Below are 27996 nucleotides of genomic sequence, written 5' to 3'. Positions count from 1 at the left end.
CCGCATCGGCCTCGCGCCTCCACCGCCCTCCAAGGCCACGGCCCCTCCTCCCTTCGTTTCGTCCGCGGCGACGCCCGCGCCGCCGCCACCCTCCATGGACGTAGACAAGGTGTTCGATGTTGAGTCCACAACATCGTACATGGACATGCTCAACGATTCCTCGGTGGACTTGGACGCCGGCATCGATGCGTTCGATGGGGAGGACAATATCGAAGGGATTGATGATGATGAGGAGGAGGAGGGTGGGGGTGACGAAGCGGTCGATGACGAGGAGGTGGTTGAGGTTGATCCAGCTGCCACCGGTTCTTCCGCGCCGCCGAAGCCACGCACCTCGAACTACACCGAGATTGAAGACGCGACCTTGGTCCGTGCTTGGAGTAGGGTGGGGATGGATGCGTGCACCGGAGTGGACCAAGCCGGCAAGCGCTATTGGCAGCGCATCGAGGATCTCTACCACCAGCTGAAGCCTCGCACCAAGAGTATGGCCGACAGATCCTACCGCTCCCTTGAAGGCCGGTGGAGCACCATCAAACCAGCTTGTTCTCGTTGGAGTGCTGCCATGGACCAAGTGGCCGACAACCCCCCTAGTGGATGCGTGCCGGAGGACTATGTAAGTTTTCCAAGTTTGTTGCTATCCATACTATATGTTGATGATGTGCAAACATCACATTAATATTGTTGTTGTGCAGCCCAAGTATGCTCAACTGAGGTACAAAGACATGGCCGGCTCCAAGAACAAGGAATTTCAGTTCCAACATTGCTTTTCCTTGCTTCAACATCTTCCTAAGTGGAAGTTGAGGGACAGTGAACCAAAGTGCAAGAAGGAAGCAATGCTCAGCATGGATGATGAAGGGGAGGACATGAGTGTGAGAAACAAAGGAAAGCCCGAGGGCTCCAAGAAAGCCAAGGAGAGGATGAAGGTAGAAAGCGAAGCAGCTAGCTTCAAGGAGAAATTGGATCAACTCATGAAGTCCAAGGAGGCATTGACGATGAAGACATTGGAGACCAAGCTCCTCATCACCGAGAAGAAGGAGGTGAAGCTTGCCATGGTGGAAGCAAGGCGGGAAGATGCCAAGGTGAAGGCCGAACTGGAATCGAGGACGATCGCACTCAAAGAAGTCAAGGCGATGAAGGAGCTCTTGGCCGAGGAGAGGGAGATCATGATGATACGCACCGAGGATATGGACGAGGATCAGCTGGCGTGGTGGAAGGAGACCAAGGCGGACATCATGGCGAGGAAGATGCTCGCGCGTCAAGCTCGTGCTGCAAGTGATGTTGGTGCTTCGACTCCTCGAGGTGAGTTTCCGGCGAGTGGTGGCGGCGCTAGCGATGGACTCGTTGATGGTTGATCGCATTGATGGTTGATCGCGTTGTGATGTAAAAACTATGAATTATGCATCACATGTTTTGGATGTGCTATGTTTGATCAGAATTATGCATCACATGTTTTGAATTATGCATCACATGTTTGATCAGAAATTGTTGTCTAAAACCCTGTTTTGAGGGGTTGGAAACTCGTCCGAGCTAGCAGACCCCGTATCCCCATCCCGATATTCTGTTTTACGGGGTGGGGATACGGGGTCTGCTAGCTCAGACGAGTTTTCGGCCGGTGAAAAATAAATACAGGGCCATCTACTCGCGTTTTACGGGGCAGAAAAATAAGGGGTCTGTTAGACATGCTCTTAGAGATTGCTAGGCGAGCAGACGGGAGCACAAGATGCCCATGGCAACACGGGTGGGTTTTTAAACACGAAAGCAGCAACGTCTCAGTTCTCACTTAATCTGATCAGTTTCTCGTGCATTTGCAGGACAATGATGCTCGATTAATGCTAGGAGGAGCCCTTAGAGCAAGAACAGTACTATAAGGTCATGCCATGTCAGCTACAGTCACTTTAAAGCCCATGGCCATACAAGGTCGCAATGGAGTATTTGTTATCGGGAAGAGTGGAAGACGGTAGGTCGTGGCGGCGGAGCAAATAATGCATCGGAACACGAACGGGAGCCGAGGCTCTTTTGTTTCTTTTACAGGATGAAGGCGAGGTAGTCAGCCCAAAATGCGATCCAGCCCATGTAAGGATATCTCATCCAGCCCACCTGGAGAAAATTCGGGAACCGCCGAACAGGCAAGTAACGGGGTAGGACTACCTGGAGGCCGACCTCCGCAAAGGGAACTTCGTCCCGCGTAGTTAACCTGCGTCCGACGCGTGTCGACTTCTCAGGGAACGAACGAACCCACGACTCCCGCGGGCATACGGGACGTGGAAGTACGACTCCCGCGCGTGTACGCCTCCCGCACGACTCCGCAAGTACGCGACTCGGCCTCCGCGCATACGCTTCACGCACGGACTCCCGCGCTTGTACGTCTGCATGCAAAAGACACTCCAGCACGAGACACCAACACGCAAAAAGAAATCCAAACGCAGAACTAGCTAGCTTTGCCTCCACTTGTAGCTACTATCTAGCAACCTTGTAGAATACCAATATGAGAAATATATCGATGTATACCGAAATACAGATTTGAGTGTCCGAATGACGAGTACAACTTAGTGAAAGCTCGAGTACAGTTGCATAGAAGCACGATTACAATTACAGACACAACACGAGTACAGCGAAAAGACGAGTACAACACAGTGAACATGTGAGCACAGCTCAATACAAAGCTCAATACAAAGCACGAGTACAGTTACATATAGAGCACGAGTACAGTTGAACACTCGGGCGAGTATAAGTACAGTCACGCACACGAAAGGATCTGCATTTACTACACGAGTATATAGTCACAAGATACGAGTAAGTACAGCCGCGTACACGAGCGAGTACAGGTACAGTCGCGCAGACGATACAGGTACAATCGCGCACACGAGTAAGTACAGTCGTGTACACGAGCGAGTGCAGGTACAGTCGCGCACACGAGGAAGTACTAGTACAAAAGCACAGGTACAGTAGCGTACACGAGTAAGTATTACTGAGTAAAGGAAAAAACTGCATCAAATACAGTAAAAACAGAAGTACTTATCAGTTGAATCACGAGTACAGTTAGGTACACATCACGAGTACAATCACACTAGTATTGGAAGTACGAAAAAAAAGTATCTCGAAACCTATCAACATGGGATCTAGTTTTGAAGATCTCGACGCGAGGATCTCAAAAGTGAAAACGGTTCGTAATTTGGACTTACGGTTCGCAAGATATTTTATTTTGAAAAAGCGAATCTACAAAAATAAAGGGAAAACTGGACCATCCCCTGTCCTTCTCTCTCCTCTCCTATCCCACTTTGCTTCCCCATACGACACTTGGCAAGCAGGGAGACCACTTCCCACCAAAATTCTAGCACCACAACGCGTCACGTGTCACATGCGGAGAAACTTTTAGACCTTCGCGAAGACCGGCCTTTTTTTAGAGTTGATACTACCTATAGACCGTGGGCAAAAAAAAAGATGGTGTGGCCTCATGAGGATTCCTATTTATTAGAGATAAAAGATTTATAATCATTCCCCTTAAGGTAAGCTGAATTCAAGCTTTTAGATTGCTTCGGCCTCATTGTTTTGATGGATGTCATGGATGAATATGACTAGCAATTGGAGAATAGTTGTAAGCTGTGTGGACATTTTTTGATTAATAATAGTATTGGACATGATGAACAATTGTTTTGTCTGTTTTGTCAGGTTAACCCATCCTATAGTTTTAATATATATGTATTAGATGCCAGGTGTTGACCTTGTACGAAGCGTGTATTTGTGATGCTTCATACTCCAAATTAGTTTGCATGCATTGCTTTAACCTGTGACTGTGAGACTGTCCTCAACCTACATGAAGTTGGAGAGGAAGATTGGGCACCTAGTGATGAAGTCATGGGCCGTCTCCGCTGCTGGGTAGGTAAGTTGTGGCTTCTTCTATGCTCTTCCACACCACCGGGCCCGTCGATTGAGCCAGAATGCAAGAAGACCCAACAGGATGGAACAAGAACTGTAACGATTTGTAGTCCCGAGAAATGGTGGAAAGTGAGCCTCCAATCAGAGTCTAGTTTCACCGGCTCATAGTATCACCCACCATGTCCATCGAGTTTGGAATGCTTGAATCCTGACGAGGCGAAACATTCATATGTACTAACTAGGAGCTACCTAAGGATTTACAAAGTTTATGAACAAGCTCAAACCATCTGTAATGGAGGAGCTAACATTTTTTGTCATAGGAATATTGAAGTCTAAATGAACCTAACATGTCATCCGTTATGCTCTTCTAGACCTGTCCATTTATCAGGCGAGCGCTCACGGTATCAAGAGATCACGGTTTCTTAAACATCATTTTGGTCTCAGATTGCTTATCGATGATTCAGCGTATTCTTTCCCGGGAGAGGGATCAGTCTAAAGTGGGAGCCGTTGTAAGTGATATCAAAAAACTTGCTGCTGAGTTCGCCACTTGTTCTTTCAAGCATACCAGCCGTCATATGAATGTTGCGGCACATACTTTAGCTCGGAGTAGTGAACCAAATTTATGTAATTTCTCTTTTGATGTTATTCCGGATTCTATTCGAGAAGTACTATGTACTGATGTTGCTTTAATCAATAAAGTGCCGATATTCTCTAAAAAAAGTAATTGACGTGTAGATGAAGATAACATGATGGATTCAAGCTATAAATAATCTTACACAATTGTAAAAATGTTTGGGGTGGGGGGCATTGCCCCCTAGGACCTAATGAAGCTCCCCAATTGTTAAATTCATAGGTGATCAAAGCTGTGAAGTGTATCGTCTTTTTTTCGAAAAGGACAGGCCCCAACCTCTGCATCAACCAATGCATACGGCCTTAGAAGTGTACCATCATGTTAGGACTTCTGGCTTTCTGGCTGATTAGAAGGGCTTGGAGGCGCCATAGAGCAACGAAGGTTATGAGACCTGTCGATGCCATGACCTACCCACCAAGTAGTGGCTAGTAATTCAACAACAGTTGCCCGATCTGCCTCACTGATTTCACACATGATGAGGAGCTGGTGAGTCTTCCATGTGGTCACATGTACAAGCATGCCTTCCTACCCAAGGAGATCGAGTCAAGCTTCATGCAGTGTCGAGTCAACCGAGGAAGACCCAGTTTAGAGGTGTGTCCTACAAAAAAAATCACATGTTGTTCTTGCTGATGCGCTGAGAACCAGGCTCGTCGATTGAGCCACAACACAAGAAGAGGGAACGACAACTGATAATAACGAATTGTAGTCCCAAGAAATAGTGGAAATTGAGCCTCCGGTCAGAGTCTAGCTTCACCGGAGCAGAGTGTATCACCCACCCTTGCCCAACGATTTTGGAATGCTTCAAATCCAACGAGGGGAAACATTCATGTTTACTGACTACGAGTTACCTGAGGATTTACAAAGTTTATGAACGAGCTCAAACCATCTGTAATGGAGGAGCTAATAGTTTTGTCACGGGAATATTGAAGTCTAAATGAACCTAACTTGTCATCCATTATGCTCTTGTAGACATGTCCATTTTAATTCCTCAAGTTGTATCAAATAAGTAATTGATGTGTAGACAATGCTAACATGATGAATTGAAGCTATAAATAATGTTACACAATTGTAAAAATGTACGGGTGGGGGGGGGGGGGGGGCATTGCCCCCTTAGGCCCTAATGAAGCTCCCCAATTGTTTTATTCAAAGGCAATCAAAAGTAGGGAAGTGTACCATGCATGTTGTTAGGACGCTGAGGGCCTGGAGGCGCCGGAGAGGAACAAAGGTTAGAGACCTCTCGGGGCCATGACCTACCCGCCCAGCAGTGGCCATGAATTAAACAGCAGCTGCCCGATCCGCCTCACCGATTTCGCACAAGATGAGTGAAATGCCACGGATGTCGCCTAGAGGGGGGGGGGGGGTAAATAGGCGGTTTAAAACATTTACGAGATGGGCTTAACAAATGCGGAGTAAAACTATTGTTTACTTTGTCAAGCCCAAAGCCTATATACTATGGTTCACCTATGTGCACCAACAAATTATGCTCAGCAATACAAACAACTATGTGATAGCAAGATATATAACTTCAAGCACGATGACTATCACAAAGTAAAGCGCATAAGTAAAGAGCTCGGGTATACAGATAACCGAGGCACGCGGGAGACGATGATTTATCCCGAAGTTCACACTCTTGCGAGCGCTAATCTCCGTTGGAGAGGTGCGGTTGCTTAGTGCTCCCGAACACCACAAGAGGCCTGACCTTGAGGTGTGGTTGCTCGATGCACACCAACATCACAAAGGCCTCGCCCCAAGATGCGGTAGTCACACCACACACCGAGCGCCACGAAGGCGCTTCACCTTATTCTCCGGTGACCATCGCCACAAAGGCCTAGGTCATGGTTCCACTAAGGGATTTCCTTCGAGGCGGAATCCGGGCCTTACACAAAGCTTGGGGCACGCATCCACAACTTAATTGGAGGCTCCCAAGAAATCACCACAAAGGCCTTAAATCCGTCTAGGGTTCCAAGAACCCAAGAGTAACAACTTTCTTGCTTTCACTTCCACGAATCACCGTGGAGAACTCAAACTGATGCACCAAATGCAATGGCAAGAACACCATAAAGATGCTCAAGTCCTTCTCTCTCAAATTCTAACAAAGCTACAAAAGCTATTGGGGGAATAAGAGAGGAAGAACAAATAAGAGGAGGAACACCAAATTTCTCCAAGATCTAGATCTAGTGGATTCCACTCACAAAGAGAGGGATTTGATTGGTTGAAATGTAGATCAAGATCTCCTCTCTCTTTTCCCTCAAATGGGGGCAAGAATCAAGGAGGGATTGAGAGATAGAGCAAGCTTCTTAAGTTCAACAATGGAGGAGAGAGAGTAAGAGAAGCTACAACCCAAGGAGGAAGAAGGGAAAAGGCTTAAATAGTGGGGGAGAGAATTCTGCCCGTTGGGAGCTGAAATCGCGACTTGGGCGGCAGTGCTGCCATTTTTGGGCGGCACTTCCGCCCCAATGGCAGCAGTGCTGCCATTTTTGGGCGGCACTTCCGCCCCAATGGCAGCAGTGCTGCCATTTTGGGCGGCACTTCCGCCCCTGGAAAAACCTAAATATGCCGTACGAAAACCTTAATAACTTTTGAATCTGGACTCCGATTTCGATGATCTTAGGCTCGTTGAAATCACAACAACGAGCTCTACAACATCATAGTATAGTAGGGGAGGGTAGAAACAAATGAGTAAAGGTTTTATCTATCTATAAAAGCCAAACCGGTAAAAACTCCAACCTCGAAAGTGCAACAAGTTGCCCGTGCAAAAACCATTCTGATGAACTAGAGGTTGTCATGAGAATAAGCACAAGCTATAAAACATCACATAGAAAAGATTCAAATAACAACCAAGAAAGATGATGCAAGGATGCAAAGGTTTGAGCTCTCCGAAGGATACGATCGAGTTACTCACTCGAGAGCCCTCTTGATAGTACGACAACTAAACTATAAACCGGTCTCCAACTACACCATGAGACCGGTGAGAAAGAAACCCTATCAAGAGCAAACCTTAATCTTGCACATTCCACTTGAGCTCGATGATGACGGTCTTGACCGCAACAAGATGAAACGCCTTTCTTGATTGTGCTTTCTTGATGAAGTCTTGCGAATTGCTCCCTCGTACTCCACTATGGGAGAGCTTCTTCTTCGGTGCATCTTCACATATCCATGATCACCATATGGATGACAAGCTTCAAGCATATGATCTCTTCGAGTTGGCTCATCTTGAACTTGCGCATCATTTTCTTCATTCTTCATCATGTTGATGTCTTGAAGTTAACTTTGAGGGCTCACTTCATCTTCATCTTCAAGACATACTTGACACTTGATATTCTTCATCAATTTCTTCTTATTGCAACCTTGAAGCCAACATATGGTTCAAGCATTTCCTATGGACCATTCCTACAAATATAACTCAATGCACACGTTAGTCCGTAGGGATTGTCATCAATTACCAAAACCACACATGGGCACTCCATGCACTTTCAATCTCCCCCATTTTGGTAATTGATGACAATCTCTTTGAGAGGGTTTATATAAGGAATTTAAGTAACAACCAAGTTGAATACACAGAGCAAACTCCCCATAATATATGCACGTGTGAATGAACCTGAATTTCATTGCATACATTGGCATTCCAAACCTAGTGGAGTTTTCTCGAAATATTCAACTATGCAAAGCAACAAGATGCAATGCAACAAAGGCACATGCTTAAGCACAAAGCAAAGACATAACCAAATTCCCTTAAACCCTCCAAACTTCTCCCCCATTGGCACCAATTGCCGAAATGGGTGAAAAAATTAGAAGGCCAATATAGTGAGAGTTCCTCCATACCGTGTGCATTTCTCATAATTTGAGTGGAATCAAATGCACGTATCCAATGACGAATATTTGGAAGGAATCACACTATAGAGAGGATCAAAGATTGCAAAAAGATAGCAAATTCAAGAGCTTCAACAAATGAAGCAAGCAACCAAATGAACCACAAATAAGATACCAAAATAAATATATATATATTATGATAAGATCAAGAAGATTGCTCTAAATAATATGAGGAAGCTCTTCAAGGTTTGTGCACAAAACTAGACAATTTGCATTGGAGTATTAAGTGCACAAACATGGAATCATCACTCCCATAATATCATTCAAAACAAAAGATACCAAGTGAATTAAACTCTAATGGTCACCACAAAATAGTTCTTTAAATAAAATGAGGAAGCTCCCGAAGGTACATGCATAAATTAAAATGTTGCATTTGAATACAACATACGTAACATGGAATCCTCACTCCCTCATTACCATTTTAAAGCACAAACATTTGCAATAGATCATAGATAGAAAATTAAGCTTAACACTTGCAATAAACAAATGGTTGAGCAAAAAGTAAGAGGCACCATAATAAAAGGCTCAACACAAGAGGATATGTGAAAGGCATGATAAAGCATATTATATGACTATTACAAGGATGAGCTAGCAAAAAGCATCATCATAGTCTTCAATGAATTATATTGCTTGGCATAACCAATCAACACACACAAAATAAGTAAGATATCAAATGGAGATGTATCATATCTTATGTGTATAAGTTTCTCTAAGTGGGCAATATCACGAAGAAGTTTATCCACAAAGAAACATGCGCACACAAAATATATACACAAGAAATATAGCATGATATCCAAGATGAAGTCATGCAATATAGCAATAAGAATTTTTGCTTAATAGCATGGACAAAGGCTCAATTTTATCTTATTGTATATTCATGAACTTCAACCAAAAACACATAAAATACATCACAAATGTCAACAAGGGATAGAAGATAGTTGGGATGCTTTGAGAAAGACAACAAGTATCACAAACAAGGATACCAAAATAAATAACTCAATTTGCACTTTCATCTATATTGCACATGTGAGAGGCTTGAGGAATTGATATGCAATAAAATTGCTAGATAGGCATAGTTGGGATGGATGGATCATGAGCATGATTTTACATACTTCCCAACATATGTGCTCATCTCAATTTACTCACATTTGCAATAAATAGGTTTCATTAAAATCTTTGCAAAAAGCATAATATTTGAAAATCAAGAGTTTCATGCCAAGATGCAACCACATGGTTGGATGCTAGAAAAATATGCATGAGAAGATACTTGTTACCGAGATAGCATTAGTGTCGATGTAGTAGATATGAGTTCGTTGATCATCCTAGCTTGCCTCAAATTACCATTGAGTGTCCCCACTTCTTCCTAAGTGTGAGACAAGCATCCAATACATCTCTGTTGTACCTAACACAAAGGTAAGTACAATATGGTCCCCAAACTAAATGGGTCTGAAGTTGTTAAACATACTACAACATATAGAACAAACTCCACAAGACTATGTGCATATAGATATGAAATTTAATTTCATGCACATCTTAGCCAAATAGGATTTGATGGAGTTTAACTTATATATTGGATCAAAGAAAGTAACACATGCTCTAAGATATACATATATTAAATATGCATGCACAATACTTTCAAGAACCAAGGGAAGATACAATTTGGACAAAAACACCAGTTAAATCAAGAAACAATGGTTGTACAAATTATATCAAAGAATCAAATTAATACAAGATTGACTCTAAAGACTTATCTCATTATAAGAAGCTAATTAAACCCAAAAAACAAAGGAATGAGATAACCAACTCCCAAGAGAGCAAGGTTCCAACAAATAAACCAAACCCTCAACACTTCTTATGATGGCACAAAGTACCAAAAAGAAAAGTTTTGTCTCCCAAAACCAAATTCTTGATAATGATCAAGAGATGTTAAGCATTCTAACAAATATAGGAGGGCTCCCCAAAAATTAGTGAATTATCTAGGATTTTGCATATGAATACAAAATGCACAAAACTAGGATCATCACGCTACCTATATCTACTAAAAACGCTAAGAAAGTTTAAATAGATAAATTAGATCCATAAGATGCAAGGAAGACACATGGGAGTCAAAGCACAACAAATTCATGGCAATAAATAAGGCAATTAAACATAAGAGCCAATGTAAATATAATCAATAAATATCTACCTCACAATAGATTGCCAATTGTCCTAGGACAAGAGGTATTAGGAAATATTTCCCGGTGGTAGTTTATAAGTATACGTAAGATCATATTTACAACAAATAAAGCATATGGTAAAAGATAAGAGTTAACCATCATGCAAAAAGAGTTTCTTGATAGCTTCAATTAGTCATACCAACATGCAAAGCAATTAATAACATTCATACCAACATGTAAAGCAATTAATAGCATGATTTGAAGCACATGGTTTCCCAAAAGTGTATTGAGGGACACGTTGTGAAAAACCATACCAAGAAAAACTTTCACAAATAAGATTCGCGGAGATATTAGCAATGAAGCCATTTAAAGAAATTGGAACTTGTTTGAGCAAACATGCCACATAGGAGAGAGATAATTTACAATATCAATTCTATGTGACCCAACCTCAAATGTTCACATTTTCTAGGCTTGTAATATGCACAAAGCTTATTACTCCCCCATAATGTGATAAGGAATTTATTTTCACAAGAGGCAAATAAGATCCAACTAGAGATAATTAATGGACATTAGAATTTGAATTTCTCATGAGTATGACATACCACATAGAGACTAGATAATCTTGCAATATAAATTCTAAGTGATATTCCTCATGTACACACATTGTTAGGATTGTGAAATTCCCAAAGGCATACCACTCCCCCAAAATGGGATAGTCCATTAATCGCTCATAAGAGCCATATAAGATACAACAAGATGAAAAGAGGCTCCACCACAAACATAAATACATGGTGTGCAACCTAACATACATAGACTTGATTTCTCAAGAAAAGCAAGTAGGAAGCACAACATATACAAACACATGTTAGTAACAAAACTAACACATGCAAATGGGCGAGTAACTTTCAATATAAATGAGTTGAATACATGTTACCGCAAGGAGGAACATTAGATATATGATAGCAGAAAGATAACCAAAAGAGTTGGCTTGATATAATATAAATGATGAAGATCCCTTAATGCTTCATGATGTAGCCAAGTCTCCAATGCCCTCCAACAAGCACCTATTGATCAAGTTTTGGATTGTTGGTCCCCAACTAAGTTGGGTCCTAAGAGGTTAGTCACAATAGGCTTGGCAACCCAAATGGTTCTTTCTCTTGAAACCACTTTGAGCACCAACATATTTGGCAAACACATTGCCACCCTCATCCTTACGAAGAGAATAAACATCATCAATGGTGATAGAGTTGGATGAGGTACCAATAGTGTAAAAGGAGGAGATGTGGCCCTTCTCACGGCATATGTAGCAAGTTCTTTTCTTCTCCTTCTTCTCACTAGATTTCTCCACAATGGGAGCATTGGTTTGATTCTTCTTGGGAAGTGGCCTTTCTTCAACTTGAGGTTGAATATGAGTTTGAGTTTGAGGCCGCTTCCCTTTTTGCTTCTTCTTCAAAGGGCAAGATCTAACATGGTGCCCTTCAATTTTGCACTTGAAGCAAACAATATTTGTCGGGTCTTTGACTTGTAATTGGCCCTTCTTATTCTTGTTGTTCTTGGACTTGTTCTTGTTGTTGGAGTTGAATCCAAGTCCGCTCTTGTCATTGGGGGATTGTTTCACACTCAACATCATGTCAAGTTTGCATTTTCCTTCATGACTCTTTACCAAGTCGTTATTCAAAGAAGTGACTTGGGCCTTGAGCTCTTTGATTTCCTCTACATGGTTAGTAACAACACAAAAGTACTAGAGGAAGTATAACCTTCATTGTTAGAGCAACAAGGCGAGGAAGATAATTCATCACAAGATTTAGAAATACTATGAGTGGATGAATTACTAGGACTAACACATGGCAATATAGCATTTTGAGTAGTAGTGCTAGTATCCACATGAGGCTCACAAGGTGTTGACTTTGATATGGTAGCCTCATGAGCTGACTTTAGCCTATCATAGGAGGCTAGAAGATCCTCATGGGAGCTAGAAAGTTTTCCATGATTTTTTTCCAATTTCCCATAATTGCTAGTTAGAAATTTAAGTTGAGCCCTTAGCTCAATATTCTCCTTCAAGATAGATGCTTCACAAGAAGTAGAGTTAGTAGCACAAGCATCATCAAAAGTCATATCAAGAAGAGAGGGTAACATAGCATGCTCTTTTAAATATGAAGCTTGAATTTGCTCATGGGACTTGGTGAGGATAGAGTGTTCGCTCTCCAAGACCTTGTGGGCCTTGTCAAGATCATCTAGATCCTTAACAAGTTTATCATGACCAACACCAAAATTGACCTTTTCCTTTTTAAGAAGGTTTAATTGAGCTTTAGCATGGTCGCTTTCTTTCGTGAGTTTAGCAATTATTTCATTGTGAGACTCCTCAAGGATTTCAAGTTTCTCCTCAAGAGAGGCTACGGTCTCTTGTTCTTCTTCAAGATCATTTTTTAGGGATGATACATCATTGGCATACTCTCGTTCAAGAGCACCCATTTTATCAATGGTGTTCTCACACATCCAAATAAGTTTTTGGTTCTCAATAGCGGTAGTCCAGATTTCAAAGAAGTGAGAGCTAGAAATTTTATCTTTGCAAAGAAAACTAAAGATGAGCTTACCCTTATCCCTTAGAGAGGCAACCCAATCCTCTTCTTCATAATCATCCTCATCCTTATCAACATGAGAGATATTAGGTTCCATGGTAGGAGATACCATGGAACCCTTGGCCATAAGGCATATATGAGAACCGTGAGATAATGATGAAGAGTTACTTGAGGCTCCAATCAAGATCTTGTCTTGACCAATAGAATCTTTGGTTTCCTCTACATTGTTAGTCACACAACAACTAGAGAAAATAGAAGCATTTTTATCATGGCCACAAGACAAAGAAAGCATATCATCATGAGATTTGTTCAAGCAATTTACACATGATATGCAAGGACTATCAACACAAGCATGCATGTATACCATTTATAGTGCTAGAAGTGTTTAAGTCCGAAGATGAAGCATTGCAATGAGATAGAGATGAAGGATCATCAATGGTAAGCTCAACGTCAACATTGCAATTTGCATCACCACTCAACATATCATTACCTTGTGTCTTTCCACACATTGGTGAAGTGGATGAAGATGAGAACTCATCACGGCCGGAAGTGGAAGCAATGCAATCTTCCTTAATAATATTGGACACATCATATTTATCTTGAATCTTTGTCCATAACTCATGAGCTCTCCAAAAAGGCAAGAATGGAACAAGACCTACATATCTCCAAGCAGTCATAAGATCATTAGAAGCATGCGCGTAAAATTTTCTCATCCTCTAAAGATAGATTTTGGGAATCCATAGGAGGAGAAAAACCTATATCTACAATTTGCGCCATATGAGGGTCAATGTCCCGAAAATGACTAAGCATGCGAATTTTCCAAACATCATAATTCGTGCCATTGAATATAAAAGTGTCATCGAGCAAGAATCCTCTAGCCGACATCTTTACTCTCAAGGCCGTGAAGCCTAAAATGAGAGACCGGGCTCTGATACCAATTGAAAGGACACAGATGTCACCTAGAGGGGGGGGGGGAGTGAATAGGCGGTTTAAAACTTTTACGATATGTGCTTAACAAATGCGGAATAAAACTAGTGTTTACTTTGTCAAGCCCAACGCCTATATACTATGGTTCACCTATGTGCACCAACAACTTATGCTAAGCAATACAAACAACTATGTGATAGCAAGATATATAACTTCAAGCACGATGACTATCACAAAGTAAAGTGCATAAGTAAAGAGATCGGGCATAGAGATAATGGAGGCACGCGTGAGATGATGATTTATCCCGAAGTTCACACTCTTGCGAGTGCTAATCTCCGTTGGAGAGGTGCGGTGGCTTAGTGCTCCCGAACGCCACAAGAGGCCTGACCATGAGGTGTGGTTGCTCGATGCACACCAACGCCACAAAGGCCTCACCTCAAGATGCGGTAGTCACACCACACAGCGAGCGCCACGAAGGCGCCTCACCTTATTCTCCGGTGACCCTCGCCACAGAGGCCTAGGTCACGGTTACACTAAGGGATTTCCTTCGAGGCGGAAACCGGGCCTTACACAAAGCTTGGGGGCACACAAGAAATCGCCACAAAGGCCTCAAATCCGTCTAGGGTTCCAAGAACCCAAGAGTAACAACTTTCTTGCTTTCACTTCCACGAATAACCGTGGAGAACTTAAACCGATGCACCAAATACAATGGCAAGAACACCACAAAGATGCTCAAGTCCTTCTCTCCCAAATTCCAACAAAGCTACAAAAGCTATTGGGGGAATAAGAGAGGAAGAACAAATAAGAGGAGGAACACCAAATTTCTCCAAGATCTAGATCTAGTGGATTCCACTCACAAAGAGAGGGATTTGATTGGTTAAAATGTAGATCAAGATCTCCTCTCTCTTTTCCCTCAAATGGGGGCAAGAATCATGGAGGGATTAAGAGATAGAGCAAGCTTTTCTAGTTCAACAATGGAGGAGAGAGAGTAAGAGAAGCTACATCCCAAGGAGGAAGAAGGGAAAAGGCTTAAATAGTGGGGGAGAGAATTCTGCCCATTGGGAGCTGAAATCACGACTTGGGCGACAATGCTGCCATTTTTGGGCAGCGGCGGCACTTCCGCCCCTGGCGGCAGTGCTGCCATTTTTGGTGACACTCCCGCCCCTAAAAAAACCTAAAATATGTGGTACAAAAACCTTAATAACTTTTGCATCCGGACTCCGATTTCGATGATCTTGAGCTCGTTGAAATCAAAACAACGAGCTCTACAACAATATGCATAGAAACATCATAGTCCAGTAGGGGAGGATAGAAACAAATGAGTAAAGGTTTCTCCTATCTATAAAAGCCAAACCGGTAAAAACTCCAACCTCGAAAATGCAACAAGTTGCCCGCGCAAAAACCATTTCTTGATGAACTAGAGCTTGTCATGAGAATAAGCACAAGCTCTAAAACATCATGTGGAAAAGATCCAAATAACAACTAAGAAAGATGATGCAAGGATGCAAAGATTTGAGCTCTCCGAAGAATACGATCGAGTTACTCACTCGAGAGCCCTCTTGATAGTACGGCAACTAAACTATAAACCGGTCTCCAACTATACCGTGAGATCTGTGAGAAAGAAACTCTATCAAGAGCAAACCTTAATCTTGCGCATTCCACTTGAGCTCGATGATGACGATCTTGACCGCAACAAGATGGAACGCCTTTCTTGATTGTGCTTCCTTGATGAAGTCTTGCGAATTGCTCCCCCATACTTCACTATGGGAGAGCTTCTTCTTCGGTGCATCTTCACATACCCATGATCCCCATATGGATGACAAGCTTCAAGCATATGATCTCATCGAGTTAGCTTATCCTGAACTTGCGCATCATTTTCTTCATTCTTCATCATGTTGATGTCTTGAAGTTAACTTTGAGGGGTCACTTCATCTTCATCTTCAAGACATACTTAACACTTGATATTCTTCATCAATTTCTTTTTATTGCAACCTTGAAGCCAACATATGGTTGCCTATGGACCACTCCTACAAATATAACTCAATGCACATATTAGTCAATAGAGATTGTCATCAATTACCAAAACCACACATGGGAGCTCCATGCACTTTCAATGAGCCGGTGAGTCTTCCGTTTGGTCACATGTACAGGCATGCTTGCCTATCCAAAAGCAGCTCGAGTCAAGCTATATGCACTCCCGAGTCTGCCGAGGAAGTCTCCGTCTAGAGGTGTGTCCTACAAAATAAGTCACATGTTGTTCGTGCTAATGCACTTATAAGTTCCCCAATAATTTTATTTATTTTTGAATCAATTTATTTCCCCTATAGATAATCTGCCGTGCTTTGTGTATGATGATTTACTACTTGAACATTGTTTCCATGAAGTTTGTTTTTCTAGACTAGAGCCAGGCTAAAGTGTTGATTTTGTTTTAGCTAGTTCCAGGGTTAGTATCGGTGGTGCAGGATTGTGAATTCCTGCTCGTTGTTTAAACTTTCCTATGTTTTTGGTTTATGTGCATATTCAGTTCAGAAGGCAGTGAAGATTTCCTTGTGGTCATATTTCTGATGGTATGAATGCTATAGAACTGATGAATCATGGGGTGATGGTTTAGCTGGAACTACAACAATCCAGTGCACATTTGAACAAGGAGATAAAGATTACTGCAGGATGAAGTGATGATAAAGTCTTGTGGTACGACTGAGTTGCGTGATATTTCTAAGTTTATATTTCCGGCAGGTTAATATTGATCAGACAAGATGTAGTTTATATTTATCAGACAAGATAGATCGGAATATCGAAATGAATTGTGGTTAGGTTTGCCCTGATATTGTGCTCGAGAATGACCGTCTTGTAATCCTTCCTACTTAATGAAGTTCCTACTTTGCTTGCAAAAAAAAAACTGTGCTGCACACAGTGAGGATAGATTTATTTACGTTGGATGTAATTCATTGACTTTTTTTGAGAAATTACTCATTGAATTGTTCTATTACACTGTTTACTCATTAAATTGTTGCCTCTTCAGTCTCCACCTTTTTAAAAAAGCATAATTCAGGCTCCAGCGAGATGAACCCATACGGCCGAGTACGTATAGCATAAATGGGCCCAAAGGCATCTTAAGCCCAATGTTGAAGAAGAGCAAATAAGCCCATGTTCTACAATTCCCTGAACCGAATGTCGGCCGTCAGTTATCTTCACTATCTCCCTTCACTGGCCGTCAGTTCGAACCGATGGCCGACGGCGAGGGCGGCGGGGGAGGCGGAGAGGGCGGCGGGAGCTCCGAGTGCCTCCCCATGGACAATCTGGTGGAGGCGATGGTGAGCAATAGCCAGGCAATGGCGGAGGCTCTCGCCGCCGACCGCGCGCGCCGGGAGGCGACCGACAGGATCCAGCGCGAGTCCTGGGAGGCGGCGCTGAAGGAGAAGGACGCCGAGATAGGCAGGTTGCGAGCAGAAGCCGCCGACGCCAAGAATAAGCTGCAGGTGATGCGCCCTGGGAAGCTTTAAATCCTCTATGGGTTTTTCTAAATTAAGCTCTTCCTGATCCTAGCTGGTGTTCTTGTGGAAGGAAGGCTGATGCGAGAAGGAATATGAGGTGGGAGGCGGCTTACGAGCTGCTTCTCGGTGCCAATCAGAAGCTCGCCGGTAAGGAGCCCTCATTCTTGATGCTCGTGTGAGGACATTTCAGATTTACTAGGAATTTTTTTGGTTTATGGCTTTATGTTTGTGTGAGGATATTTCAGTGTCGATTTTGTTGGGTAGCGATAATGAACTGAATATAAATTTTCATTTTGTGTTATTTTAAATGGAGATTAATGTTGGAACGGAGCACCAAATATCTGTGTGTTGCTAACACTCTATTGCCTTCTTTCAATTTAGAACTCAGAGATGCTGACATGCAGGATTCCAGAACCTTGGCAGAAACCCCCAACTCTAAGGTACTTAACCTAAGCTCAAAACATGCAGTCCAGCTTGTGCATCCCATTAATTGACATAATTGTTGTTTTGTGTTACTGAAGGAAGTTGAAAGTTCTCAAACCACCGTGGATCACACTGCAAGCAACTTCAGAAAACTAAAGCAAGCTTACGAAACTAAGAAGGACAAGGAAGTTTCTGCATTACTCTCAGAAAAGAATTCTCTGCATAGCCAGTTGGATATAATGCAGAAGGACTATGCGGAGCTCCTGAAGAACAAGAAAGTGGAGGCAGCACAAGCTACCGAAGCAGCAATAAAGCTTCAGCAGAGTGTAGATGAGCATAAGGCGTTGGGCCAAAATAAGGATGCTGAGATTGCTAGATTGCAAGTTGAAGCTGTGGGGGGCGAAAAGAAGTGTCATGGACCTATCTGATGATACGCCTTCCGGGAAGCAAAGACGTAAACTGAGAAGGGTGGGCCGACGGCCAGCTCGGATTGCGGGACCCGAATGGACCAGTTGAAGACCAATAAGGTGAAGGCACGCGCTGTTCTGGTGGCTGACGTGTACCAGCGCTGATGGCTCCTGGTGCTATAGTCGAGTCCTGTGGGGGGTGAGAAGTTGTCGATTGACCAAAGTGTATTGCCTTCTCTTGTATCCCCTGCTTCTCTCCCTCTCTGAACTACTATTTCTCTATCTCCCAGATCCCCTTGCTGTTTGGAGACTTGATATGCTACGTTGTAATCTGGTGAATCTTGTGAGGGATATGTAGACACATAACAATTGGTATCAGATTCCAATCAATTCTGGGCGTTGCTTGTAGAATCCCTTGATCAGAGACAGTAAATCCAGTTCGACAGGCGCTGAATCGCTTTGGCGTTTGGCACAGAGATTCCGAAAGGAACGCCCTCGATTGGTCGCTCGATTCGGGTTGAGCACGTCGGGATCTCGCGCTGGAGCGGCCACATCAAACGCGGTGGAATACATCGGAGCGGATCGACGCTTTGGGTGCCAATATGGAGGAATTGCAGAAGATGATAGCGGAGATGTCGCTGAATCTCAAGACGGGGCTCTCATCAATGGAGTCCAAGCTGGAGAGCACACAGGCATCCGTGGATGCCACGGCACAATCCATTCAAACGCTCAATTCATGGAAGAGTAATATCGACACACAGGTCTCAGATCTCAGTTCTTCGGTCGATGATCTGCGCAAGCAGGTGGACCGTATGGTGGTGGGAGTTGGCCTCAGCGCCCTGGGAACGCCGCCCAACTCGGCTCCAGGTGCAGCGAAGCCCCCTGCAACCTCCGTCCACATCAAAGACGGGGCGACGATGCAGGCGTTGAACTCCAGGCAACTTGGCCACGGCGTCGTCCTCAACACCGGGGTTCAGACAGATGGAACCATGATTCCACTGTCTGCCCCGGTCACAGGTACCACCAACAGCCAAAACACTCTTGCGATTGTTCCAGTTACTGAATCTCAGTCTGCTAGTAGTGTTAATCGTGTCGCTCATGCTCCTCCACAAACTGAATTTCCACGGTTTGATGGTGAAAATCCTAGGCTATGGCAGAAAGCTGCTGAAAAATACTTTAGGCTGTTTTCAGTAGACACAAATCAGCAAGTGGAGTATGCTACCATGCATTTTTCGGGAAATGCGGCTATGTGGCTGCAAAGTGTTGAGAACCAACTAGATAGTTTCACCTGGGAGTTGTTATGTGAAAAAATTAACAAAAATTTTGATAGGGGGCAATTTCAGTTGTTGTATAGGCAAGCCTTTAAGCTGAAACAAACAGGTTCAGTAGTTGAGTACATTGAAAAGTTCAACACACTTAGACATCACATGTTAGCTTACAAACCAGATATGGATCCCATTTTCTTTATCACACGTTTCATAGAAGGGTTATGCCGTGAAATTAAAGCTGTAGTGATGATTCAACGTCCAGACGACCTCGATACTGCTGTGTCCTTGGCTTTATTACAGGAGGAAATTGAAGAGGAGGTGCCGCGGATGCAAATCAAGCCGGGTATTTCCAGATCTGTACAAAGGACATACAGTCACTTCAACAACACTAAGCAGTCAATTGTTGATGATAAGTCTGCTAATCTCAATTCCCGGTTAACTGCTCTAAAAAATTATCGACGGGCCAAGAATCTGTGTTTCACATGTGGGGAAAAGTATGCTCATGGGCATAAATGCTCCACTACTGTCCAGTTGCATGTAGTGGAGGAATTATTGGCGATGATCCAAGGTGGTGAAGTGGAAGTTGAACCAAGCAGTCCAGAACAGGAAGTTTTTGTTGATGCGGTGGCTGACACAACAGAAGTATTGATGTCTATCAGTAAACAAGCAATGAATGGCACTGAAAATCTGCACTCCATGCGTTTATTGGGTTGTATTCAAGGTCATGATGTCTTGATCCTCATCGATTCAGGATCGTCCAACAATTTCATCAGTGCTAGTATGGCAGCAAAAATGACAGGTGTGCAGCAGCTAACAGCTCCAGTACATGTGAGAGTGGCTGGTGGCGGCATTTTACAAGGAAGTGCAGAAATTCCTAATTGTCAATGGTCATGCCAGGGTAGTACTTTCGTAACCACATTGAAAGTACTGCCTCTCACATCATATGATGTCATTTTGGGGATGCAATGGCTGGAACAACTGGGCCTCATGACCACTCACTGGGCAGAAAAATGGTTTGAATTTGAATGGCAGGGTAAGTTGTGCAAATTGCAGGGTATCACGTACAACATTTCTGCATGTGACATGATCACTGGGCCGCAATTGTATGAAATGCAGAGGCAGGATTCCATTCAACTACTGGTGCAACTGTTCATGGTGGCTGAGGTGGAGCAGAAACAAACCACCGTTCCTCAGATCATAGCTATGGTGTTAAGCACTTATGAGGCAGTATTTGACGCTCCTCGGGGACTACCACCACACAGAAAGTCTGACCACACCATCCCTCTGCTACCAGGGGCTAGCCCTGTCAGTCTAAGGCCATACAGATATAGCCCCATGCAGAAAACAGAAATTGAAAAGCAAATCAAGGAGATGTTGCAACAGGGTATTATTCAAATCAGCTCTAGTCCATTTGCTTCTCCCATACTTTTGGTGGGCAAGAAAGACCTCTCTTGGAGATTGGTAGGTGATTTCAGACATTTGAATGCCATCACTGTCAAGAACAAATATCCTTTACCAGTAATTGATGAGTTATTGGATGAATTGGCGGGTGCTAAGTGGTTTACCAGTCTGGACTTGCGTTCTGGTTACCACCAAATCAGAATGGCAGAGCAAGATGTGCACAAAACTGCTTTCCAAACTCATCATGGTCATTTTGAGTACAAAGTAATGCCATATGGAGTCACTGGTGGCCCAGCTACCTTTCAAGGAGTGATGAACACTATACTGGAGCCAATTTTGCGCAAATTTGTGTTGGTTTTTGTAGACGACATCTTAATCTACAGCAAAACATTGCAAGATCATGCTAAACACTTGGAGATTGTATTTCAGATCCTGTTAACAAATGAACTAAAAGTCAAAAAGTCCAAGTGCATGTTTGCGCAGCAACAAATTCTCTACCTTGGGCATTTGATCAGTGCTGATGGAGTCACCACAGACAAGAAGAAGTTGGAGCCTATCTTGAAGTGGAAACAACCAGAAAATGTTAAAGAGTTAAGAAGTTTCCTCGGTATGACAGGCTACTACAGAAAATTCATCAAAAGCTACGGTGTCATAAGCCGATCTCTAACTGACTTGCTGAAGAAAGGAGTGCCTTACATCTGGAATGCTGACACAGAGGCATCGTTTCAAGCTCTCAAAACAGCTCTTGTCTCAGCTCCTGTTTTGGCCTTGCCAGATTTCACTAAACCGTTCATGATAGAAACAGATGCTTGCAGCAGAGGTATTGGTGCGGTTTTGATGCAACAAGAACATCCCATTGCCTTTTTAAGCAAATCCTTGGGGCCCAGGCATAGAGGACTATCAACATATGAGAAGGAATGTTTGGCGATCCTTATGGCTGTGGATAAATGGCGCTCGTACTTGCAGCATGGCGAATTTCTCATCAGAACTGATCAAAGGAGCCTTATTCATCTGGATGACAAACGCTTGACCACACCATGGCAACACAAAGCTCTCACCAAGCTTTTGGGCCTCCAGTATCGTATTATGTACAAGAAAGGGGTTGATAATCGTGTAGCAGATGCTCTATCTCGACATATCCACTCTGACACTGAGGAATTGTTGGCAGTGTCCAAATGCACGCCTGTCTGGCTAGAGGCTGTGGTACAGGGTTACTCTCGGGATATTGCAGCTACTGAGAAATTAGCACAGTTGGCCATCAGCTCAAAAGCAGGGAAATATACTCTGCATAACGGGTTAATTCGGCACAAAGGGAGAATATGGATCGGCAATAATACCAAGGTGCAGCAAGATATTCTTCAGGCCATGCACTCCAGTGCCATTGGAGGGCATTCGGGTTTTCATGCTACTTACAATAGGATCAAAAAATTGTTTTCCTGGCCTGGCCTTAAAAAGCAAGTGAAAAACTATGTAGCTTCTTGTTCCATCTGTCAACAAGCTAAAATAGAGAGGTTGCCATACCCAGGTCTGTTGGAGCCACTGGAAGTACCAAAACGATCTTGGCAAATTGTGAGTATGGATTTCATCACGGGGCTGCCTCTGTCTTCTGGGATCAGCTGCATTTTAGTAGTGGTGGATATGTTTTGAAGTATGCACATTTCATTCCAATTGCTCACCCCTTTACTGCACTGACTGTGGCTTTGGCTTTCATGAAAGAAGTGTATCGACTACATAGTCTACCAGAAGCTATTGTATCTGATAGGGATCCTGTGTTCACCAGTGCACTATGGCAGGAATTGTATCGTCTGACTAACACTGAGTTGCGCATGAGTTCTGCGCGACATCCTGAAACAGATGGTCAGACAGAGAGAGTCAATCAATGTTTAGAAGGCTTTCTCAGGTGCTTTGTCAGCTCATGCCAAAAGAAGTGGTTACAATGGATTCCTTTAGCTGAGTTTTGGTACAATACTACGGTGCATTCCACGTTGGGCAAAACACCATTTGAAGTTTTGTATGGGCATGCTCCAAGGCACTTTGGTGTGGATGTGGTTGAATCTTGTGCTATTCCTGACTTGCAGCAATGGCTTCGAGACAGAGATCAAATGCTGGGCCTGCTTAGGCTCCATCTACTGAGACAACAGCAAAGAATGAAGTCCCAGGCTGATAAAAAACGCACTGAACGTCACTTTGCAGTGGGTAATTTTGTCTATCTCAAACTGCAACCATACGTGCAGACCTCTGTTGCAGTGCAAGGGAACCGCAAGCTTGCTTTCAGATTTTATGGGCCTTATGAAATACTTGAAAAAGTTGGCAAAGTAGCATATAAACTGAAACTGCCTGACACTAGTTTGATTCATCCAGTCATACACGTATCTCAGTTGAAGAAAGCTGTTGGTGCACAGGTGGAGGTACACAAAGAAGTGCCTTCGATGGGAGTTGATCCACCAGTACCAGAACAAATCTTGGACAAGCGCTGGATCAAGAAAGGCACCACAACTAAATGTCAAGTCTTGCTGAAGTGGTCAGGTATGTCTGCATCTTTGGCGACCTGGGAGTGTCTCGAAGAGATGAAACGAAAATTTCCCAAGGCACCAGCTTGGGGACAAGCTGGATTTCAAGGAGGAGGTAATGTCATGGACCTATCTGATGATACGCCTTCCGGGAAGCAAAGACGTAAACTGAGAAGGGTGGGCCGACGGCCAGCTCGGATTGCGGGACCCGAATGGACCAGTTGAAGACCAATAAGGTGAAGGCACGCGCTGTTCTGGTGGCTGACGTGTACCAGCGCTGATGGCTCCTGGTGCTATAGTCGAGTCCTGTGGGGGGTGAGAAGTTGTCGATTGACCAAAGTGTATTGCCTTCTCTTGTATCCCCTGCTTCTCTCCCTCTCTGAACTACTATTTCTCTATCTCCCAGATCCCCTTGCTGTTTGGAGACTTGATATGCTACGTTGTAATCTGGTGAATCTTGTGAGGGATATGTAGACACATAACAAGAAGCACACCAAGGAATTGTCTACATTACTCGTAGAAAAGGATTCTGTATGTAAACAGTTGAGTATACTGCCACAGAACTACACCAAGCTCCTGAAGTCGAAGAAAGTTTTGACCCAAAAGAAGGATCATGAGATTAACATATTGCGAGCAGAAGTTGTTGGTGCGAAAAGAAAGGTACATCAAATGCACTCCTTGCTCAAGGAGAAAGATGATGAAATCCAAAGACTGAAAGGTTGGCACGTTGAGTTTCAGAAGCACTACAAGAAGGCACATAGAAAATCTAGGTCTGTTGATCCAGCTGTAACTCCAATGCGTGCCTCTTCAATGTCAAATGTAAGCATTTTGTGTTTCCAGTTATATGGCCGAGCTCACACTGAACCATGTTTACTTTGTTTAGGACCTCGTCTTGCTTTATGTATATGCTAATTCCAGATAATGTTGTGTCTATATGACTAAGTAAACCTGCTTGATTTAATGTTTTCATCCAGATTAAATGCAAGAATGGCCTCATATTGTGTGATCATGAGTTGTTTTACTACACATAGATGAATAATCTTGTTTTCCTTTATAACCAAGAACCGTATTTTCCTGGGTATTCTCCTAGGCAAATAATAAAAGACACCAAGGAAAATACGCTAAGCATCCAATTCTTGAAAGGCTGCGTGCATGAGTTGTCTGCTGTAGAATGCTACATATCACCTCCACAGTGCTTGGTGTGCTTCCATGCTCCAGGCTATTGTGGGCCTTCCGATCTGAATCCTAGGGAAAATTTGAAGTGGATAAAAACCATGTATGTCCTATTACATGGAGCATTTTTCTTAGAATGCAAAAGAACAAGTCCCAGCTTCACATGGTAAGTTTGGTACGAAATTTCTAGGGCAAGGTTTCTCATATTGTTCCGGTATGGCTGACCTGAGTTTTGATTTCCAAGATTTTCTAATCGGATCTTATTCTTATCTTACTTTCAGCATTTTCTTCATTTTGGATAATGTTTGCCATTATCTTGGTCCCGTGTGGGTTTTGTTTTTCGTGAGATGTAGCTAACCAATCTATATGCTAGTTAGGATTGTGAGATGAGTAGAAGCCACGAGGATGCTGATGAGCAGAGTCAAGGTGACAAGGATGATGATGATGGGCAGAGTAGAAGCGATGAGCATGACATTAGTCAGAGTGGACATGATAAGGAAACAATGAACAACCCAATTCTAAAGCCTCTCGGAAACCACAAGAGGAAGAGAGATGCTTGTAATGCCGAGACTGCCAATGGCAAAAGCCACGTTGAAAGCAATCGGTAAATACTCAACTTTTGCTGCAAAGTTTATCATTATAATAGTATACTATATACAACTTTATTTGACATAGTTGACTGCAAAAATTTAGACCTTTGTTAGCAGTTGTCTGGCAAGTAAGCGGTAAAGAACACCTTTTTTGAAATCTACAACACAACCTTGCATATAATGCCACACACTAAAATCGGCTCTTTCACGAACAGTACACTGCAACAAAACGTGCAATTTTCGTTGCCTGGATGGACGAAAAGATGCTATTGTTGGCCCCAGAAACACGAGACAACCTTTTTTTTGTAAGGACTCCCAAAGGAAAAGTTGCCCTCCCTGACCAATCGATGGCTGCTGCTTCAGCCGGAAATCACCCCCACCTACATCCGTGAGCTAGAGGAAGGAGGAGGCACGAGGGTACCCCGATCAGGTGCTGGGATAGCTAGGGAGTGCTCGTGAAGGCGTGCTCGGGTCACAAAAATGGTGGGTAGTGGTTGGCTTTTTTAATTTTGTTTTCCGTGAATTCCAGAAATAATACGTGATTTTCATTATTTTCAGAAATAATGACTGTATTATTTAGTTAGTGTGATATACACAGTTAGGTGTAGTCATATGTATTTATTTAGGCGGTATTATTTTATGTTATTATGTCATGGTGCTTAGTATTTGATGATACTGATTTTTTTTTAGGTCAGGAGACATGTCTCAGTTAGTGAAGTTTGTTGTCTACTACGGTTCTGGTACTGTCAGAACAAATCACATGGGAGCTGATCTGAGTGGGTTTCAGTCCGTGGAGTTGAAATTGTCGGCCCCTCAAAGAGTGGGCATTAGTCAATGGAAGGACTGGTTCACGGGATGTCTCGGACTTAATTCTCAAAGATACACCGTGGGTGTGCATGCGCTGTGGAGCAACTCTCGTTCAAATATTTTCTGGCATCTTAGGCCGATAGCTCGGACCTCTGACTGGGTGCATTGGTTACAAGCGTGCGAACGCTGGGGAACTCACCCCATCGCCTTATTGCTTCCCATGGCGAAGGAGCTCACTTTGCATGAAGGCAACAGTAGGTACAATCCTAACAATGGGCATGTTCAGGCTCCTCCACCAGACCTCATACATGAGACACAGGGTGACAGGCAAGGGTACATCCCTCCTCCATGTAACCGGCGTCCATTCCTTGCGATGCCACCACCTCTCCATAGAAGACGTGGCTGATGCTTCTCTTTCTGTGACCAAGACATGTCTATCTATCTATGTTTGTTCTATCATTGTTTGTTTTGGACTTTTACCTATGCATGAGACATATTTGTATTAATGCTTGCATGAGAAATGTATGACCTATGTATGAGACATATATCTTTGCAGGAGACATATTACTATTATTTCATACAGTTATTTAGCAAATTGTACAAACTAAGGTACACTTCGAACTAACTGTAATAGAGAAGCAGAACTGAAATTAAAAGCTACAACTAGAATTAAGATACATCTCTATTAGCCACACTACAATAGAAATTAAGATACATCCCTGCTAGGACACAAGTTTTGTGGGTTGGATAGGGGGAGAGGAGCACCGGTAAATCATAACGAATAGATGCGGGGTGTTATAGGAGGGACTGAGGAATGATGGCGGGAATGAGGTGGAAGGAGGAAGTGGAGGGAAGAAGTGGTGGGACATAATTATGGGGGTGGCGTTGATGGTAAGTCTAATTGTCTATGTAATCATGCGGTTACTGCTGTGATGATGTAAACTCGTCAAAGGCATCGGACCTATCGTCCACGACATACACGGTCAGACCTATCGTCCACGGCGTAAACAAATACTTCATGTCGTCCATGGCAGTGGGCGACTAGTTCTGGTCGTCGTAGTATGGACGATTGGTCCTTGGACCGGCCAGTCGATGTCGGCTCATCTACGGCAGCGATGACGATGGTGTATTATTTTTGGAAAATCTGAAAATTGTGTATTGTTTTTGGAATTTACAAAAGAAATACTTTTGAAAAACCTAGTGGTTCTGTGTGCTGGCGTTGGGGCAGTATGAGGAGCGGTGTGCAGCGGTTGTGTTGGTGCTAGTTTGACACCGGGCCAGACGGGCTTCGCACGCATGAATGGTAAAATCGAAGCCCTGGTTTAGGTTAGTGTAGATATGTGTAGCATAGATGTTTAGATAATGGTGAAATACTTTTTATTAGACTTGAAATTAGAATTTTTTTAGGTGGCACGGTAATATTCGGTATAGATGGTCGCTATATGTGTATATATATCTGGTGCTTAGTATTTGATGGTAATATATCTTTCAGGAGCTAGTGAAATTTATTGTTTAGTTCTGGTACCGTCTGATCAAACAAGAGGGAGGGCTGAACTGAGTAAGTTTACATTCCTGGAGTTGCAATTGCCTATCCGAGAAACAATGATCATTATTTATAAAAAGTGATTAATACAGTTCCTAGTTTCCATGTAACACATACGAACAATAATCCAACTGTTTGAATAGCCAATAGAAATTATAAACATTAGAAGAAAGTTGACATCCCTACCTTGAATATCCTGAAAGACATGTTACTTTTCCCCTCAAGTGTGTCTACTGGAGTTATAGGAGCATGGTTGACTAGTACAAATCCATTACACTTCAAGTTAAAGCATCCCGTTGATGAGTGCCCATCAGCCTGGCATTCCGTGAAAATCATCGGTTATA

General features: G+C 43.1%; 2 protein-coding genes across 2 annotated transcripts; both read left to right on the top strand.

The window, feature by feature from the left end:
• The first annotated feature begins 139 nt into the window (after positions 1–139).
• Positions 140–1816, top strand: LOC127310750 (uncharacterized). Its single transcript, XM_051341395.1, has 3 exons — positions 140–610; positions 690–1296; positions 1809–1816. The coding sequence occupies exons 1-3, from the start codon at positions 140–142 to the stop codon at positions 1814–1816; spliced, it is 1086 nt and encodes a 361-aa protein (XP_051197355.1).
• Positions 1817–17195: 15379 nt separating this feature from the next.
• On the top strand, positions 17196–25488 carry LOC139832297 (uncharacterized). The gene is made up of 7 exons (XM_071822025.1): positions 17196–17515; positions 17605–17677; positions 17912–17970; positions 18052–18364; positions 23946–23998; positions 24101–24358; positions 25090–25488. The coding sequence occupies exons 1-7, from the start codon at positions 17264–17266 to the stop codon at positions 25318–25320; spliced, it is 1239 nt and encodes a 412-aa protein (XP_071678126.1). The 5' UTR covers positions 17196–17263; the 3' UTR covers positions 25321–25488.
• The last annotated feature ends 2508 nt before the right edge of the window (positions 25489–27996 follow it).

Source organism: Lolium perenne, chromosome 6 (genome assembly GCF_019359855.2).
Source record: "Lolium perenne isolate Kyuss_39 chromosome 6, Kyuss_2.0, whole genome shotgun sequence".
NCBI lineage: Eukaryota > Viridiplantae > Streptophyta > Magnoliopsida > Poales > Poaceae > Lolium > Lolium perenne.
This window is presented reverse-complemented; position numbering and strand designations above follow the sequence as displayed.